Source organism: Anser cygnoides, chromosome 10 (assembly GCF_040182565.1).
Source record: "Anser cygnoides isolate HZ-2024a breed goose chromosome 10, Taihu_goose_T2T_genome, whole genome shotgun sequence".
Lineage (NCBI taxonomy): Eukaryota > Metazoa > Chordata > Aves > Anseriformes > Anatidae > Anser > Anser cygnoides.
The window spans coordinates 2,419,631-2,438,281 of NC_089882.1; the positions used below are offsets into that span (position 1 = coordinate 2,419,631).

Here is an 18,651-nt window from a genome sequence, read left to right on the forward strand (position 1 = left end):
TTTTTTTTTCTTTTGGTGAAGAAAATATCTACTAACAGATAATACTTTCATCTGTTACTTGCTTTCTACTCCCTGGATTTTAAATTAGGGTAGTGTGTTAGATTTTAGTTCCCTTCAAACACACTTTATAGCAAAGACAATGAAATTGAACTCTTCCCAATGCTAAACACGATGTTATTTATGATGTGGTTGAGATGCACCACATCTTTTACATCTATTTTTATAGAGAAGATGGTTAATTTCAGTTCTCCTTTTCTGCAATTAGGACCCCTACAACTTCAAGGATTTTCATTTAGCAGAAATGAGGCTCAAATGATTTTAGGTTTCAGTTGTCAAAACTAGGTGCTTAAAAGAAAAAAACATACATGCAAAAAACAGGTAATTCTCAGTTAGGGGCCTACTGTGAAGCATGTGGTCTTGTCCCCTAAGCTGAACAAGTTCATCCTCTGACCATTGAGTTTGTGTCCACGTTTGTCCATAACTGGAACTGTGTCCGCATAACCGAGCATTCACTCTGTCAGCCACCAGCGGAGCCTCTAAGAAACAGAACTACTGGAGCTCAGAAGCGCGTTACTGTTCAGGGTCAGCGTGTGTTGCTAGAACGTTGTGGAGCACTTGTGTGCTCTGGGTGTGAACTTATGCATGGAGGTAGGCATATTTTATTTGACCACAAAATGGATTTTTTTTTGGCATTTGATAGAGCCGCGTGGCTTGTTGCAAACAAAAACATACATTCAACCATGCCCTGCCAGCTGTATTAATTTAATTGCTTTTTATATTTCTTATACTATAAAGTATTAGTGACCAAAAGAAAACCCTTGCCCCTAGCATGTTTTGAGATGTCTTTTCCGTCGAGGTACTATGTTACTAGGAAGGAAATCGCCAGAAATAAAGTGGAAAATGGTTGTGGTTATCCTTTGTTTTGTTCTCCCGGGGAGAGGAGGGGCAGCCCCGTCTTTCTTTCGTTTTAGTTCGTCCCCTGCCTCGCGCGCCCCCGTCACCCGGCCGTCCCGTGCTCCCCTCCCCGGCCGCCGCGGCGCGCCCTGCCTCCCGCTGCACCGCGCCCGGCTGAGGGAGCTGGGGGCGGCCTCGCGCGGGGCAGCGCCGGGGGCCCGGCCCGCCCGCGCTCCCGGCAGCCGTTGGCCGCGGCCGGTCCGCCGGCTGCGGCCCGCGCGGAGAGAGGGCTCGCGGGCCCCGACGCCGGCCGAGCCCCGCGCCGCGGGCGCCCCCGGGCCCGCCGCCCCGGGCCCCGCCCGCCCGCAGGGGGCGGCGCCTCCCGCCCTTCCGGCCGCGGCGGCGCCATGCCGATGAAGGGCCGCTTCCCCGTGCGGCGGACGCTGCAGTACCTCAGCCAGGGCGACGTCATCTTCAAGAGCGCGGTGAAGGTGATGACGGTGAACTACAACACGGCGGGGGAGCTGAGCGAGGGCGCCAGGTGAGCCCGGGGCTGCGCCGGCAGCGCGCCGCGCCTCGGCCGTACCCCGCGGGACCCGCGGTTTAATTTTCCTCCCTCCTTCTAGAAAGTTTGTGTTCTTCAACGTCCCCCAGATCCAGTACAAGAACCCCTGGGTGCAGATCATGCTCTTCAGGAACATGACCCCCTCGCCCTTCCTCCGCTTCTACTTGGGTAGGTGGCGCCGGGCCGGGCCCCGCCGGGAGCCTCCCCGGGCCCCCAGCGAGCGCCGCCTGCGGGGCCGGGGGCGGTGCGCGGGGTCCCGGCGGCGGCCGCCGCGTCTCGGCCTTGCTGCGCGGGGCGATGGCTTGGCGGTGCCTGGTGAACGATGTGCGTTGGTATTAACTGCAGTAGGGCAGCAGGTTTCACACATTTTTTTTTTAGTTTCGTGCTTTTTAAAACGCTTTTTTTGTAGGCACGGTGAAATTGCACGTGGTGGGCAGGGAAGGGGCTGTGGGGACTTCCGCCATAGTACCATGATTTTTTTTTAACAGACAGCGGAGAACAAGTTTTGGTTGACGTGGAAGATAAAACCAACAAGGAGATAACTGAGCACATTAAAAAAATCTTGGGGAAAAGCAAGTAAGTAACAATATGCTGATGTACACACATCATAGGATGTAGCATACATCATAATACAGTCCCTACAAACTTGTCGAGTATATAGGATTTTTTTTTCCAAATAAATTGTCAAATTTAACTGGATAAAGCCGTCCTTCTGGTAAGTTGTGTATCGGGAATGGATAGGAAAGGCTGCCATTCAGGCTTCCGATAGTAACAAACTAATCTCTTTTTCTAGAGAAACACTTGAAAAAGAGGAAAGAGAAAGAAAAAAACTATCACATCCTGCAACTTTTGGGCCCAAGAAGTATCATCTGCGAGAGTGCATGTGTGAAATTGAAGGCCAAGTTCCCTGCCCTGCCTTTGTGCCACTACCCAAAGAGATGAGGGGAAAATATAAAGCTGCTTTGAAAAATGAAGCATCAGCCTGAAATCTCGAGCCATGCAGTTGTTTCCTCAGGGCTGGGTGATCAAGGTGCTTCAGTGAGAGACAAGGGTTAAAACATCATGGAAACAGGAACAAGCAAGTTTGTGTGATACTGACATTCTTGTCCCATAATTCTTACAGCTACAACTAGAATAATTAAAATGAAAAATATTAAATAAATGTAAGTTAAAAAAGCAGCTTTTGTTGTGCCAGTTTTACAAAGTATTGCAGTCAAAGCTGTGTGAAAGCAAGAAGGAGAACTGACCAGAGCCATGTTTTGTACTCATGCCTACAGATAAAACGTTACAGCAAAAATAGCAGATTCACAGCATGGCTGATGGTGGAAGGGACCTCTGGAGGGCATCTGGTCCAACCTCCTCCAGCAGGAACACCTAGAACAGGCTGATGGTCTTTGATGATCTTGAAGGGAGACTCCACAGCATCTTGGACAACCTGCACAAGAACTCCATCACCCTCACAGCAGATGTCTTTTCTGATGTTCAAAGGGATCTCTTCCCGTGTTCCAGTTTGTGCCCATTGCCTCTTGCTTGACACTACCATCCTTGAAACTTCTCTTCAGGTATTTGTGTACATTGATAAAATTCTTCCTCCCTGCCACATGCCTTCTCCTCTTTAGGCTCTCAGCCTTTCTTTGCAAGAGAGATGCTTCTAGCCCTTAATCATCTTAGCGGCCCTTTGGACTCTGACCAGTAGCTCCAAGTCTCTCTCATACTGGGAAGCCCACAACTGGAGCCAGAACTCCAGCTGTGGAGTAGCAGTACTTCTTACTGGTTCTATGGGGAAGGATCACGCAGCCTGCTGGCAGTAGTTTGCCTGATGCAGTTCCCAAGATCATGTTTGCTTTGAGATAGAGAAACTAGGGGTAAAAGTCGATTTCTCTTAAAAGCAGCACAGGGTTCCACAGACTCTCAGAACATTTCAAATGTTTCCACCCATTTCCAGCTTGTACTAACTGAAGACAGCCAAATGACATACTCCCAACTGAAACTGCATACTGAAATGAAGGCCAAAAAGAAAAACCCACAAGCAAAGGAGACGCATAGCTAGACAACTTGACTTCCAGGTAATTCTAGTCAGCAAGTTCAGTGTGCTTCATAGTCCAGTGCTGCTGCTCTGTAACTGCTTTTCCTTCAGCTGCTCCTTGACCCTGAACATGATCAGAATAGCTTCTGCCTCACCAAACAATTACAGTGTACCTATAATAGTATATATAAATACATGATAGATAGTACTACAGTGCTTTGAATTATGTCGTTGCATATAGTATTAAGCCAGGATTATCTATTTCTGCAGTAATTTGAACATATACTAGCATTTCTGAGCAGGTGGTTGAATACAGAATTTCACACCTACGTGAATGAGCAACCTCTAAAAATCATCAAGGGCAAATACAGCACAAAATAAATGTTTATTTCATCTCTGTTTACAAAGTTTTCATACAGAGTAGTGCATGCAATGTTAACAAATGTCAATGCAAGTTATTTATTTAGCTTTATGGTTATGTCATCTTCTTTTTGTTGTGCCTTGTGAGCCTTACAGCAATCCAAATACCAGTGAATGTCTTCACATTAGAGATGACTTTAGTATCAGATTGCTAGTCACATTTAACACTGACACTGATCATGAGGTATGCTAGTCTGTTACCTGCTTGTAAAAATATGTTGTTACATATACAATAAGGATACTTTATTAGTGTATTAGGCTGAAAATACAAAGAATGCAAGATAGTTACAACAAGGAAAAAACAATTCTAAAAGCAAAAGCTGAAACCACTGAAACATTCTTTTTGCATCAACATCAAAAGAAGTTTTGGGTTATAGTGCAGGGAGCAGTCCTCTTGACTCACAAACTAGTCTGTCTTAAATAGTTACCCTATACTACTACTTTTAAAACAATTCTGTGTATAAAGGGGATAAAGTTTAGCTATCTTAATGTGTTTCTTTATCTTGCTGCCTTCCTAAGTCTGGTGCCACAGTGCACTTTTGTGCTACTTTACAACCTTTCAGAATCCTTTGTTCTTTATTTCATTTGGTGCAAAGTAACACTAAGGGACTCAATCAACAATAATAAAACACCTAAGTATAAACCCTCAGGGTCTTATGACAACCCATTCTGCACACCTTTCAAACTCAAATTTATGCTACAGTAAAAGAACAGCTATGTTCTTCAAGTGGCTGCTCTAAATTATTTTGATCATTTACTAGTGTTACTGAGGATATGTTTTCTTTGTTTGAAACAGAAGTTCTACAAGTCCATACCTCCACATATTTACAAAAAAGTAAAACTAGGGTTCTTGCTGTTTAGGTAGCACGATTATATCTGTGTCTCAGAAATATTACGTGATGTTCACATTATAGCTATGCTATTCATGTTATTGGAGACATAGTTAAAAGAAGTGTCCTGTTCCATACAACTGCACTTCTGTATAAGCCCACCATTATTAGTGCTGTACAGTGCGATCTGCCCAATTCCTCTATTTCAGCTTTAATTAAATACACCCTTTTGACTAACTCCTCCCAACCACCTTTTCAAACACCAATGCCTGACAATGGACCTCTGCCTCTCAAAGGCAAAAATCAAAGCAGATCAGGCACAGTCTTTTGCAAAGATACATGCTGACTTAACATTGAATGATTCTACATTTCGATATCAGTATCTACGTTACCAATCTTCAGAAGCCCAGTATTAAGCCTCCCTGCACCACAGATGCTGGCCATCCTCTAGCCATCCCCCAGGTCACAGGTTCACACCAAGACTCCAATCTGGAGCTTCTTATTTAAGACAGCTGTGCCTGATTCTCTTAATTTCTTTTGATGGGAATCAAGTGTAAGATAGGATCTGCTATTTGGCACCATCGCAGCCCAGCTTTCACTGAATTCCAGTTTAGTGGCACTTCAGCTCTCCATTATAAACAGAACTTCTGTTCTCTAAATGCTATGAAGAGGGTTCCAGTCTCACAGATAAAACAAACATGATCATTCTGTTACCCAGAAGACATAAAGGAATATACAAGTTCCACAATACAGTTAGGGATTGCAGGGTCACCTTTTAAAACTGTAGTTTGTGCTAGCCTGACATTCTTCTCCCTGTGAACGAGCATTTAGGTATTCATTCCCACACAGATTGGTCTCTGAAGCCAGTTCAGCTTTCTCTCTTACACTGCAATTTGTGCGTAGAGTAACTGGGAAATTAGAAATGATGAAAGGGCAGCACCCAAATTTTACTCATGAATTTTTATAAACACTTCTAAAAAGTTACTCATGTTAAGATCAGTTACAAAGTTTTTCCTCATAGTCTTAAAATCCCTTTTATGTATTAGCATTGCACAAAATTGATCTGCAGCCTGGGTATTCTGTATCTCAAAGAATCACAGCAGCCTTTTAACAGCACTTTCCTGTAACTCCATTAGGGCAACTAGGCTAGCCTGTAACACTTGTACTGTGCCATTATCAAAAGACGCATACATTTTAGAAACATTTTCATCTCTTTAGTCAGAGTGCCACTTGAAAAACCAATAATACACCTAGTACAATAACACAAGAGAAAGGAGGAAAGATGACGAACCAACCCTGAAACCATTTCCAAGTTGTAGTTCCCTGTTACCACTTAACTCTTTTGACCAAATACACAATAAGACCAATTACCACTAAGAGGGTTGTAACAAGTTATTGTAAAATTTCTTAGCATAAGTGTTCAAGACTAGCAGCATTCCTCAATTTTCTTTCTTCAAGGCTGAGTAGTAGTGGAAATACGTAAATGAAAGTGCGTAAAAAAATCCCACAAGATTCTCCCAATTCCCTCTTGTAACCTGTACTCCTGTTTATCTGTTCTACTTTCCCATCTTTAACAGTGGACATGAAATAATTATTACACAGCCCTACTGCTGCTTCAACAGTTGGATTTCTCCTTTTGTTTTGCTAAGGTGCACTTCAATTCCTTCAAGTTCTCTGTCAGTACCTCCACCTCATCCATTCGCCCACTATGTTTGGCATCAAATATATAGGCTTTAATATTATCTATCTGTTGGAGAAGCAGTTCCTCCTCTATAGCCTCCTCTTCTGAGATCTCATTGCCATCCTCCACTTCAAAGGGATTGGTAGAAGATCCCTCTTCAAATGGATTCCCAGAATTCCAATTGCCCCCAGACTCTTGACATGGATCTTCATCCTCTTCAAAGGGGTTTGAAGTACTGACAGATGCTTCATTAGTTTGTTCATCCTCCTCAGTCTCAAATGGATTATATTCTTTTTTATCACTTTGTAGAACAGCATTAGAGAAAGAAATCAGCGGAGAAACGTCTTTGGCAAATGGGTTAGCAGGATCTTCTTCTGATAGAGGGGTATCTGCTTCATCTTCAAAGGGGTTTAGACAGGCTGCCCTATTTTGGTCTTTGTCGCACTGTGGGACATTCTGGGGTTTGACTGGAAAGATAAAGTACTCTTTAGCTGGCAGCTGTTGAACAGCAGTAGTTTCAAAACTTGGGTTCCCTTTCATCTGAGTAATATCCAAATCCAATCCATGTGCTATCAAGTTCTGATTTTCTTTTGCAACTTCATGCTGATGCTGCTTGACTTCTCTGAAGTCTAAGGAGTGTGTCCTTGCATGTTGAGACATGAATTTGTGGTGTTCTCTTTCCCATTCTTTTTCACAAAGGACCTGAAGTTCCTCCCTCTGCATCTCTTCCTCTTCTGCCTGTTTTCTAGAAAGCTCAATAGCTTTCAGAGTTTGTTGTTGATCGTATTCATCCTGAAGCTGCCTCAGGTTCTCTTGCAACATACGGACCTCGTCTAGCCGATTAGCTGCTTTTGCTTGCTTAATAAAGGATGTGATGTTGTCAATCTGCTGAAGAAGTGGGTCTGCTATCTCACATTGTCGAGATACGCTAGATGTAGGTAACCAGCCTTCAGATTTCCTGACTGTTCCTTTTTTTAGGTGACTTGCATCACCGTTAACTGCAGCTACAGATCTGGAAGTCGAGTCCTTCTGCTTTTCCTCTTGTCTTCTGTGTGTTTCAAGAGCCGCCTAAAACAAACATGTAGGGAGAGAACACCACGATTTTTTTTTTAATATCCGTAGGTACAAAAAGTTAGGCTTTATCTACCTTAGACACTGCTGTCACAAACAGATCAGTTCCACTTTTGCTTACTCTGCAGAAAATGGTCATTTCCGTAATATTGCCTAGATGTTTCCCTTCAGTTTATTTGTGAAAGTACTTAATATCCCTTCATATCTGCCTGTACAAACTTGAGGGCAAGGAGGAACAGTGACAGCGTTATACATAGAGCAGAAAATGCCTAATCCAACTGTCCAAAGAGTGGCCTCAAACTGATTTGTACAGTAACTGTATCACAGTCAACTATAGCAGGTACTTCTGTAATAGAGCATCAGTGTTAAAGATCACTGATGATACTAGCTTTTGGAATGCAATGATTTTTATTTCTCAACTTCTACCTCAACATAAAGTTGGTTTATTTTACATTTAGTGATGTCCTCCCTCCTAACTGGAAAAAAAATAATCCCAAACCTCTCTGAAGATGCATCCTTATTCTAGATATTTTTCTTCTTTTTTTTTTTTAACCACCTAAAGAAGTCTCCGAATTCTACTTGTGCAAATGAACTCCAGAACACAATTTGAAAATCCACATAAGCTAAGATACTTAAAGGCTTTCTGCTGCAGTACTGCAGAGCAACAGCACGAGTAAGCAAGTCGTTGCTACTTTCTAGAAGTACCCAGCTCTCAGTACTGACCTCTGTCTCTCTGTTCTAGGTAGAAATACAATGACTGTATTACACACATCCCTGAAAATGGACATGGAATGATCAACACCAAAAAATTTTTTTTGAAGTCCAATGTTAAGGACAGCTATTCATTCATATACACAGAGGTACTAATACATTGAGATTAACTCTGAGTTGTAAATAACTGTGCATTTCTTTAAGACCTTGAAGGAGGCCCTCATACAAGATACAGATCTTAACCTGTCTTACCATATGCAGTCTTCTCTTCTTCAGTTCTTCATACTGATCTTTGGTTGGCAGGGACATTAGGCCAAGCAGTTTTTCCTGGCAAAAATTGAAATATTTACAGTTTTATTTGCAGGCGTTCAGCCAAATTTTCAGGATTTTTTTTTTCTTGAATATAGAAATACCACCAACAGAACACAGACAAATAAGAGGGACTTCTACACTATAGTTACTGCTGCAAGTCTGAGCATATCATGGCTGCCTTAACTATACCGCTAGCTAGGCTCAACCTCCACCAGAGACAAAGCAAAGATCTCTCAAGCCCCGGAACACAATACTGCTCTGACTACACGATCCATTCGGTGGAACTACAGAAAAATCCACAGAACTAAACATTCTGTCAAAATAGTTTTAAACCATGGGGATGCCCAGCAAAGATGACAACACTACATAAAACTTAAATTCAGCTCATAACATATGTTTAATTTACCTGAACAAAAAGTGTAGCTGAGTATCTTATCATTCTCTGAAGCTGTAGTGTTTTAGGATGAGGTTGGGGCTCTTCATGCAAGCCTAGGTTCAAAATCTTCTTACTGAATCAAAGCAAATGTACGATCTGATCAGTTCAAAAACAAAGGCCAAGGAAAATACAACAGAAAATGAGGCAGACAATATCAAATTAACATTTTCCAATGTTCTTTTAGGTAAGCCATTCTAGATACTACAAATTGTAACACTTAAAAAAAACTATGCCTCTATTTGTCTCCTCTGCATTTAAGTTATTTTCACTACAAAGGAATGTATGGTTGGAAAAGGAAGTAGAGCTTGATAGTGCACAGGAACAGCATCTACCTTTCAACATCCTCATTACAACTGAGCAGACAAGTTGACTATGAATAAGCAGGTAGATGTTACACAAACATAGGCCCCAACAGTTGAGAATAAGAAAAACTACAGAAAAGTCATCACAGAAGGATATACAGCACAAGCTGTATTGGAAGAGGAAAAAAAATCCTGTTTTTCTTTATTGTTATGATGCACATGAGAGAAAGCAATAGGCAGCTCGTGCACACTTTCTTTACCTTAAGGCATCTATAAATTCATATACTCTTTGAATCTCCACTCTCAAGTCATTTGCATGTTCAAGATTGTAAGTCGTCTCCCCGGCACTAAGAAATAAATACAACTTTATTGTAAGCCATGCATCAAGCTAATAATAAATACAACACTGGAAGTTATCCCAAGGAGATGTCAACAAATGTAAAGATAGTTAATCCTTTAAAATGCTTTTATTTTGAGCTCATTGTGTTTAAAAGCCTTTTCATTCTGACAGAAGTGGAAAGTGATAATCAACTTATGAATGTGAAGATTTAATAGATCATTTTATTTATGATTTTATTATTTACACTTATAGGAGAAATTGGATTTTAATACAAGAAGAATCCCACTCTATCAATAATATCTAAAATGTACACAACCTAACAAATACATTCATTCTGTGTTTTTTTTCCAGGCCACTGGGTGCAGGAAAAAAATGAAACAAAACACTCACTGATTGAATAAGACGACTATACCACTAAAGTAGTTCTCTCTGCTTACATTTGTCAGAAAGCAAAAGTCTACAACCCCATATGGGTGTCATACTTAAGATGCTAGCAACTAACTGCATCTACACGGAGATCCAATCACTAGAATCCTGTATTTATTGAGAAAACGAATTAACATTTAACAGGGAAGACTCTTCACCAGTTTTTAAGCTTCCCTCTCCTTTTATATCTCAAATACACAAAATAATGATCATGCCCTCAAAAATAACAACTTTTCAGGACTCAGTACTAGTCAGAATGAAGTACGCAATGCAAAATCCTTAGTGTAATACTTATCTCTTAATCTGCAAAACTTGTAAGATCCTTAGTGGGTCAGCTAAGTCACAAGTGACCATACCTTAACATTTAAATATCTGCCTCTGTAAGAACTGAACACAGACGTATAGTTGTATCTGTGTTTAGATTTACTAAGTGAAACCTGAATAAAGGAAGGAACCCCCCTATTAATTCAACAACACAGAAAGTCAGGAAGTCAAGTAGGGAAAACAAAACCACTCACATTTTTGTAAGGGTTTAAAGAAATGCAAAACGTGATTGTTGTTACAATCCTTTTGAGGGGAGATCCTAGTGCTCTTTAAGAGGTGATCAAACATTGTAATTTGGGAAGGAGTCAGGATCCAAGTCAGCACAGTATACACCATGTATGCATTTCTGCATACTGCTAATTCTCTGAAATTTTCACTATGTTATGAAAAAAATATTTTTAGTAGTACAAATTCAGATTAAAAAAACCAACCCTCATAGTAGCCTACTTCACATCTCCTTTGGAACAACTTCCAGAAATTTGCTGTACAGCTTCCTTCTTTGCCCTATAAGCTCCTTGAAATCCACCGATTTCAGCAATACCGCAAATGGCAGAAGTGACTTTTTTATAGCCAAGAAATGTACTGTTTTTCCCTCTAGTCTTCACTACTCTATTACATTTCATACATTAAGCACATGTGGCAGTCTTATATTACATTTATTCAGTATGGCAAGTCTTTCAGCAGGTCATTACAATTAAGGATGTAAGTAACGTAAGTCCTAATTATATTCAGTTCTGTAACATTAAATTCTGACTATGCTTAAATCAGAAGCTGTATTTAAGACTGATAAAACCATAGAATTTCTCCCATTCTACAAGTTGAAAGCATAACCCTAGCATTATTACTTTTTAAAAATTATTTTTAAATACAAATTTATGGGAAGAAAATATTAATCCAGGCACCCAAGTGATGCACCAAAACTCTGGAATTAATAAGTCATATGTTAATTAGTAAGAGATCACAGGGATGACACTCATCAGCTTTAATACTTGCTTTAATAATCTATTCCATTAATCAACATGGGGTTTTGACAGGTATTTGTCTAGATTTTTAAAAAAAATAGAGTACTTTCTCATGACCTACACAATCTTGTAGCCTTAGCACATCACTTCTTTACTACTTCTCACTTTTACAGCTGCATAAAAACGCATATATTCACAAACAAAATTAGTAAATAGGGCTTACTTTAGCGATTCTGCCATCTTTATATATTCTGGCGCCTTCTGGTCAACCTTCTCCATACAGAGTCGGAGTTTCTTATTTAAAACAAAGTGTATAAAAAGAACTCGCGTCAAAACACAAATGTAAGCACATGCTGACATAAGCCTTTCAATGTGCCTATGCACACTCCAAGCTAACAGTGATGAAAGCCATTTGACTATTAAGGATCACAGCGCCCTTCAGCTGTCCTCAGAATACAGATGCCATGGTCAGGAACAGAGAGAATCTCTGTACCCCTGCAAGGTGAACTTGAATTCAGAAGCTGTTCTAATGGGAAACTTAGGCAACTTCTAGTCTTAGTTTCCTCATAGAGAGCATCAACAGAAAGTCCCATTAATACTAACCTTGGGGCTGGGAGAAAGGCTTACAGACTGTATTGAATACCCAATGACTGTCAGTACCTGCTATCAAAGCATATTTGAACATAAAAGTTCCAGCCATACGCTGTTGGTCAATTTAGATGGTTCCAAAAAGTATTTACCACTGGTGTGAGGACAGAGTGCTGACAACATGAAGTCGTACAGTTCCAGTGCAGCCCATTAACAAAGCGCACAGCACATCACTGGTTTAATAAGGACTGTTCTGAGGAATCCCAGTTGACATAGTTCACAATTTCAAGAGGCAACTCAGAACTATTAGTTTCAGATGCAGAGAATAAAGCTGTGCCTTAAAATGAGGGTTTAAGTTATCATGGGTTATAAGTACTACATGGCACCTGGCTCCATCATTTCAGATTTTTCTTTGTTATGTGGCATCAACACCCAATACAGTCTATCATCTGTACACAGGCAAATACTAAGCCATAAATAGCTTGGACATGAGAGAACAAGCCAAAAACCAGGTAGCAACAACTGCAGGTATATATACTGAGTATGAAAACAGCAAGGAGCTTGATTTTACCTCATAGAGTTTCACAATCTCTGGAGTGTATTCTCTCTCATCAATCTGTTGTTCTCTTTTCAGCAGGGTGTCTTTGCAGTGCTGACAACAACGGATTCGGTCATCATCCTTCTCATCCAGAACTGAGCTTACACTGCTTATGCTGCTAATGCTGCCACGGCGGGAGCCATGGACGCTATTAGGTGAAGAGCTTGGGCTAGTATGAGAACTCAAGGCCTCTTTGCTGGCACTGGTGAGTTTGCCTAGAAGTTATACACAGGTAATTTTACATTGATTGGAGAGACCAACAGATTTTACCAACACAAATTAATTGAACTTTTAACCGAAGCTAGTATTACCTGAAATACTAGAAAACTGTCTTGAAAAAGTTTGCTGAAAGACATGCAAGGAACCCATGACAACCAGATCTACATGTCAGAATTTGGGTCTTCACTGTAAGATCCTGCTCTATTCTAAAAGCAGCTAGAGAGCACTCTACTGGGAACCACTTGCATACTTTATGCCTAGAAACATTCTCACATTATCCTGAGTTGAACGTTGGAGCTTGCATAGTTACAAAACAGTGTGTGGAGAAGAGGTATGTTAATGCTGTACTTATTTTGTGCTTGAATTCTCTGAAGATCCCAATTAACATCATTTATTTCCACAGAACATAGTTTCCCCTCCAATGCACTAGATAAGGAAGGAAACTAAAGTTGAAAGTGCTTCGTAACAGGCTTGTGGATAAATTACCTTGATGTCAACAGTTGGACAATTGTGGGCAAGATTTGAAATATCCACAGCAGTTTTAAATGTCAAGAACTTCTGGAGTTATAACTCCAAGAATTAATACCTCCAGAGCTACGGTACTCAGTACAATTTTGGAATATGCCACAACTAGTAATACTATGTACTAGTATATTCTAGTAACTTTTTCAGCATTATGTAACACTTCCCAATCTGATGAAGGAACAGAGACAAAGACTGTAGAAATCATTCTTCTTACTCTGTTTTGCAGACAAGTGTCTGCAGGGAACTGACTGGCACACTGAAGAATGAGTTTCCCATGCAAACGGAATATTAAGCTTGTTTTCTTGTTCCAAAAAGCCAGGATGCCATTAGCACCCTGAGTGAGATAAGGAAAGGAGGAATTAACACTACCCACTGCACTTACTTGCCAAAGGAAGACCGACAAGTTCCATGCACTTCTTGCACATAATAGACCCACAAAGGCGGCAATGGTGACGTCGATTTCGAATACTGAACTTACTGCCACAGTCTGGGCAGAATGGAACATCCTGATCATTGACCCAAGGCACAACAGACTTCTCTATAGCTACAATCGGGTGGAGAGGGAGGGAATACACACAATGTAAGATATTCAATTAATTCCTTTGCTGGTAAACTATAGCAGCAAGTAGTCTGAGGTAAGCTCATACCAACCTCTTATTTTAGTGGACTCGGTATTTGCTCTGTCAAACGATGTAAGCTAGTAGAAGACAAACAACACATTCAAGAAAACTGCACTTTTGTAAGAAAAAAAAGGCAAGAACTCCACAACCTCCTAACCCCCCATCCCATCCCAACAAGAAAAGTCTGCCATCTTTAAAAGCCTGTTTTACGTTAGATTCCTGCAACCTTCCTGATTGTTTCTAATGCTATATTCAGACAAGTAGTGCTAACCAATTACCGCCAAACCTGCTCCAGTCAGAGCATTTGGACATAGTTCTTAGATCATCCAACATTATTGCAAGTAAAAATGCAAATAAATCATATGTCAGTGGTGGATTTTGCTGAATGACGAGCTGGAAAAGTCCTGACACATTAGGGAGAAACTTTGTAAGGTGAAAGATGGAGAAAACATACAGAAAACACAGATGGTTCTTAAGTACATGAAAACAGCATTTTCAGTTTGAAAATACTGCACAGAAACAGAATTCATATGTGCAGTACAGAGTCAGACCAAACTACATAAGGATAAAAAAAGCACAGTAACTTGTAAAGAGTCATAATTTAGTATCCTTTAAAAAGTGCACTTCTGCATAAATGGGCACCCTTCACACTAAAACATGACTATATGTCTAGGAAACATTTAAGAGACTAGAATATTAAAAAAGCAGCAAAATTACCTTTTCTAACCTGATTATTAACTTATTGACTTCAACTACATAGTGATCAATCCTGGCTGCTCGGTGTTTCTTAAAATCAGAAAGATGGCTTCTCATAGCACCTTGGGAGAGAGCAGAAAGTTTTCAGAGTCACCTAGGTGTTTTACATGGATTTAAATGCATATAAATGCCTCTTGAAAGGCAGCTATCCCTTATTTTTCACCATTTATTTCTCAGGTTCAAATGGCATTTTAATGACATTAGGATGCTAAGTTTTTGCGGTTCTGCTCCACATAAAACATGTGGATTAAAGACTAATTAATGGTGTTTTATTTCTACTACAGAAAAACTAAGAACACTACGTTAAAGAGAACAACTGCAATATTTTTTTTTTTAATCTCCATCCCTCAGTTACATTTGGCAAGCTATTATCAGCTAGCACTTATCTCAAAACCAGCTCCCATTATTTCCTGACTACATCTGGAACAAAGGCAAGATGCAGGTCCAGTGATTATTTGAGGTCTACACAACAGCATCTTCTCTTTCAGATTTCTGATCATCCTTCTCACTTTTAGAGGTCTGAACCAAATCCTCAATCACAGTTCAGGTCTACAGAAACGTCATCACCAAGTACGCAGAAGATCAGTACAGCATCTATTTAAGAAATACACAATTCATTCTCAACAAAATCGGGTTTAAGTTTTAATCCTTTTCTTAATAACATAAACCAGATACTGAAAAATCAAGACACAGACAAAATAAGTTATCTTTCTTCTGACTGGTAGAACACAAAAGCAGATGTTGCTCTTTGACACTAACTGTACAAACAAAGGACGTCACTTCCTCATTCTAACAAAAAGATGTAAAAAACCCTCCATAGCTGAATTCAGAGGAATGGGAGAGCCCCTCTGGATAACTGAATTCAATCTCTGATTTGGAGACATTACAGGACCCCTTTCACAAATCCACCAAATCCTATCCTAAAATCCCTAAGGTTCATATTCCCCACTCTGATCAGAAACCTTCTGTTAATTCACTGCTTCAATTTATTCTTAGCTACTAATTTTGACTATTTCAGCAGCAATCATGGTATGAAGTCAAAAGTACAATGATCTGCAGAACTCAGACTCAAAGGACAAAGTCCTCATCTGCCAGCAGCACAGGAAAACTCCCAGGACCCGCAAGAGACAGTGCCGTCTCCTCTCCCTGAAAATAACCATAAAATTTCTGCAATAATAAAAGGCAATTTCCAGTAACAGTATTTGTAATTAATGGCTCAGTCAACATATTATTTAACTTTTGCAAAGTTTAAATCTATAGCCATAGTTGTTTTATTTTTGTTTGATTAATTTAAACCTCTTTTTAATGTGAGATTACCTATACCTCAAATCCAAAGAAATAGCTGAAAGTTCAAATCAGGGGACAAGCATTTTGTCAGGCATATAAGCTAACATCTACTTGAACAGTAACCCAAAAGGCAGAGATTTAATATGGCGATAGCTTATTAATCAGTGGATTATCTGTTTTGTTAAAAGCCACAAGATGCATGCAGAACACCTCAAAGCTAGATGAACAGTGCTAAATATATATCCAGCAAAACTCAACAGCTCAGGTGCAGTGAAATAACAATTAACCATGCTCTCAAGGGGTTTGAGTGTTGATTCTATAACACACACACGTATTTTCCACATCATCCCACACAACATAGGCAGGCTGCACAGAATCAATATGCAAGCCATAACCCCATGCTACAGTAAATCAAATGTAATACAGACAATTCCATGCAGCTTCAGCAAAACTGTTCAATTTCCCCAGCGAAGATTAAAATAAGAGTTAACCCCCCTGCGTATCGCTCTAGCTCTCCTACCTACTTCTTGGGGCTCCCACATGTATGGATCTATTCCACCATAGCTGAATGATTCATATCGTTCCTGACATCCAGAATCAGTTCTGCCATCTCCTTCTTGTTTCAGTAGTTTCTTCTTCGCTCTTTTGGCCTTCTGGACTAGATCTGAAAAAGATAAAACCACATACCAAACAGGAGGCAGTTAGTTACCCGGTATTTGCCATGTGAAACCAGCATGGAATACTCCCTATCTTTCAACACAAATCTTTTTCCATGATAATAAGTCAACACGTCCTGTTTAAAACCAGAGCGTGGAGCATTCTAACGAAATGCTCTTTGTTATCTGTCAAAGTAGTGCTAAGGCCCTAATAGCAAACCAGTAGTCTTAGGCACTCCATTCAGGGACATCGCTGGAAACAGTAAACCGTATTAAATTGGGGGACCCCATGCCACAGCACACGGGGACACCGTGTACGTACTATCTCTTAGTTCCCAGTGATTTGTGTCCGATTCGAGTGTGTTCAACACTTTCTTTGTATTTTGGCACAAAGTCCAAGTTAAGAATTTCAATATGCTTGTACATCTAAATAACTTCAAAAGTATTAAACAGATCAGTGCATTATTTTCATGCAAACGCTAGTGAGAGGAGAGCAGTCTCCTGGGCCAAAAACAAGACTGGGAACTTGAAATTTGAGCATTTTTATTGCCCTTGCATCTGTGCTCTCCTCTGGATATTCTATCTCCTAGAATTAGTTCAATTAGAAAAAAAAAAAAAAACAGAATGCAGATATTTTATATTCAATAAAAGAAGCATTTGGGAAATCTTAGGAAGACTAAGCTGTTGTTTTCTTCTTATCACAATGAAAACCATATTGCTGTTCTGGCTTAAACACTTGACTGAAGCAAGCGTCTGTAATTCACCTACTTATGACAGCGGCGTGCCCATGAAGAGAACACGACTGCACTACTGGCCAGTCTACCTCCACTGTCCGAGAACAAGACAGTGCTAACAGCTGAGACGTAACCAGACAGATGGAAAGCAAATTCAAGACTTAAGAAATACTCAGCTGTGGTACTCTTAAGATAGGCTTATTAAAAACACGAACTTTCCTCAGAAAAGAAACTTTTGAAGTAATGACCGTTGATCTCCGAGGGAAGGGAAAAAAGTAAAAGCAAAGACTTTTTATATGGGACACACAGACCTACCACCAAATTTTGCATACTCTTCCCTCCATGTGAAGTGATACTATGTATGCTTTGGGGGGGGAGGGTTGTATTTTAGTTAACAGGAGTACAAAGGGATTTTCCACACACCAGTAAAAGCCAGTAGTCCATAGCAGAACTCAGGGACACTCCCTGCATCTACTGCCAGCTCCACCATACAAATTCTTTTCCACCTTTTCCCCCCCACCATCCTTCCTTAACCAACCCCTAGAGTTTTAGCTGCTGTCAAACCAAGGGACGAGTGAATTGGTACCTGACAAGTACCAGAGATCGCCCGTGTTCTGCAAGGTCTTTGACTAATGCTTGGGAATTCACTTGCCTTACAGTGTAAATCGGAGGGCTCTCTCACTGAACAAACAAACAAAGAAACAAAAAACCACACCAAGACCCCCCGGCCACCCGCGCCAGTAACAAAGCCCACGCGTGCGGTCAGACATCCGGGGAGCGGGGCCTCTCCCGTGCCCGCACGCCGGGAAGGGCGGGGCGCGGCGCCAGGAACCGCGCCCGGCCCGGCCCCGGCCCCGCCCCGGCCCGCTCCGACGAGGCCGGGCACCGCGCCCCGCAGCCCGGTGACCGCGGTGCTCCGGCGGCTGAGGGGCTGCCGCTGCCCGGGGCCCGCCGCGCCGCGCCCTTACTTCGGAGCTGCGCCCTGACGTCCCTGTCCTCGCCCGAGTGCTCCTGCTCGTAGTGCGCCTGCAGCTGGTGGAACGCGCGGAGGTCCTTCAGGCACAGCGGGCACAGGAAGCCTTCCCGCACCTCCGCCGGGTCCCCGAAGGGCGGCGGGCAGCCACACGCCATCGCGCCGGCTCGGCTCAGCTCAGCTCAGCTCAGCTCAGCTCAGCGGCGGCCCCGCGGCGAGCGGCGGGGCGCGGCGGCATCGTCCTTCGCGCTCCTGCAACGGGGAGACGCGGGGCGCCGGGACGGGACGGGACGGGACGGGCCCTCCCCGACCCCGCGGCCTTTCCCTGCTCGCCGGGGGGGGCCGGCACAGCCGGAAGGGACCGCGGCGGGGCGGGGCCGCGCAGGCGCGGGAGG

At 41.8% G+C, this 18,651-nt stretch overlaps 2 protein-coding genes across 3 annotated transcripts; one reads left to right on the top strand and one right to left on the bottom strand.

Moving 5' to 3' along the window:
• The first annotated feature begins 1,255 nt into the window (after positions 1 to 1,255).
• MRPS25 (mitochondrial ribosomal protein S25) lies at positions 1,256 to 12,659 on the top strand. 2 transcript variants are annotated; one of them, XR_010833869.1, is made up of 7 exons: positions 1,256 to 1,435; positions 1,521 to 1,627; positions 1,948 to 2,035; positions 2,253 to 2,622; positions 2,737 to 3,021; positions 3,405 to 3,525; positions 12,523 to 12,659. XR_010833869.1 is itself a non-coding variant. In XM_067002945.1 (4 exons), the coding sequence occupies exons 1-4, from the start codon at positions 1,302 to 1,304 to the stop codon at positions 2,443 to 2,445; spliced, it is 522 nt and encodes a 173-aa protein (XP_066859046.1). In that variant the 5' UTR covers positions 1,256 to 1,301; the 3' UTR covers positions 2,446 to 2,638. The 2 variants fall into 2 exon arrangements, 1 of the variants encoding a protein (XP_066859046.1); XM_067002945.1 differs by lacking the exons at positions 2,737 to 3,021; positions 3,405 to 3,525; positions 12,523 to 12,659 and having other exon boundaries at positions 2,253 to 2,638.
• RBSN (rabenosyn, RAB effector) lies at positions 3,852 to 18,571 on the bottom strand. Its single transcript, XM_048072939.2, has 11 exons — positions 18,252 to 18,571; positions 16,414 to 16,557; positions 14,568 to 14,668; positions 13,882 to 13,927; positions 13,613 to 13,774; positions 12,460 to 12,701; positions 11,524 to 11,594; positions 9,509 to 9,595; positions 8,917 to 9,019; positions 8,451 to 8,525; positions 3,852 to 7,484 (listed from the first exon to the last, which is right to left on the bottom strand). Exons 1-11 carry the CDS (start codon positions 18,412 to 18,414, stop codon positions 6,351 to 6,353), a joined length of 2,328 nt encoding a protein of 775 aa, XP_047928896.1. The 5' UTR covers positions 18,415 to 18,571; the 3' UTR covers positions 3,852 to 6,350.
• Positions 18,572 to 18,651: the final 80 nt, after the last annotated feature.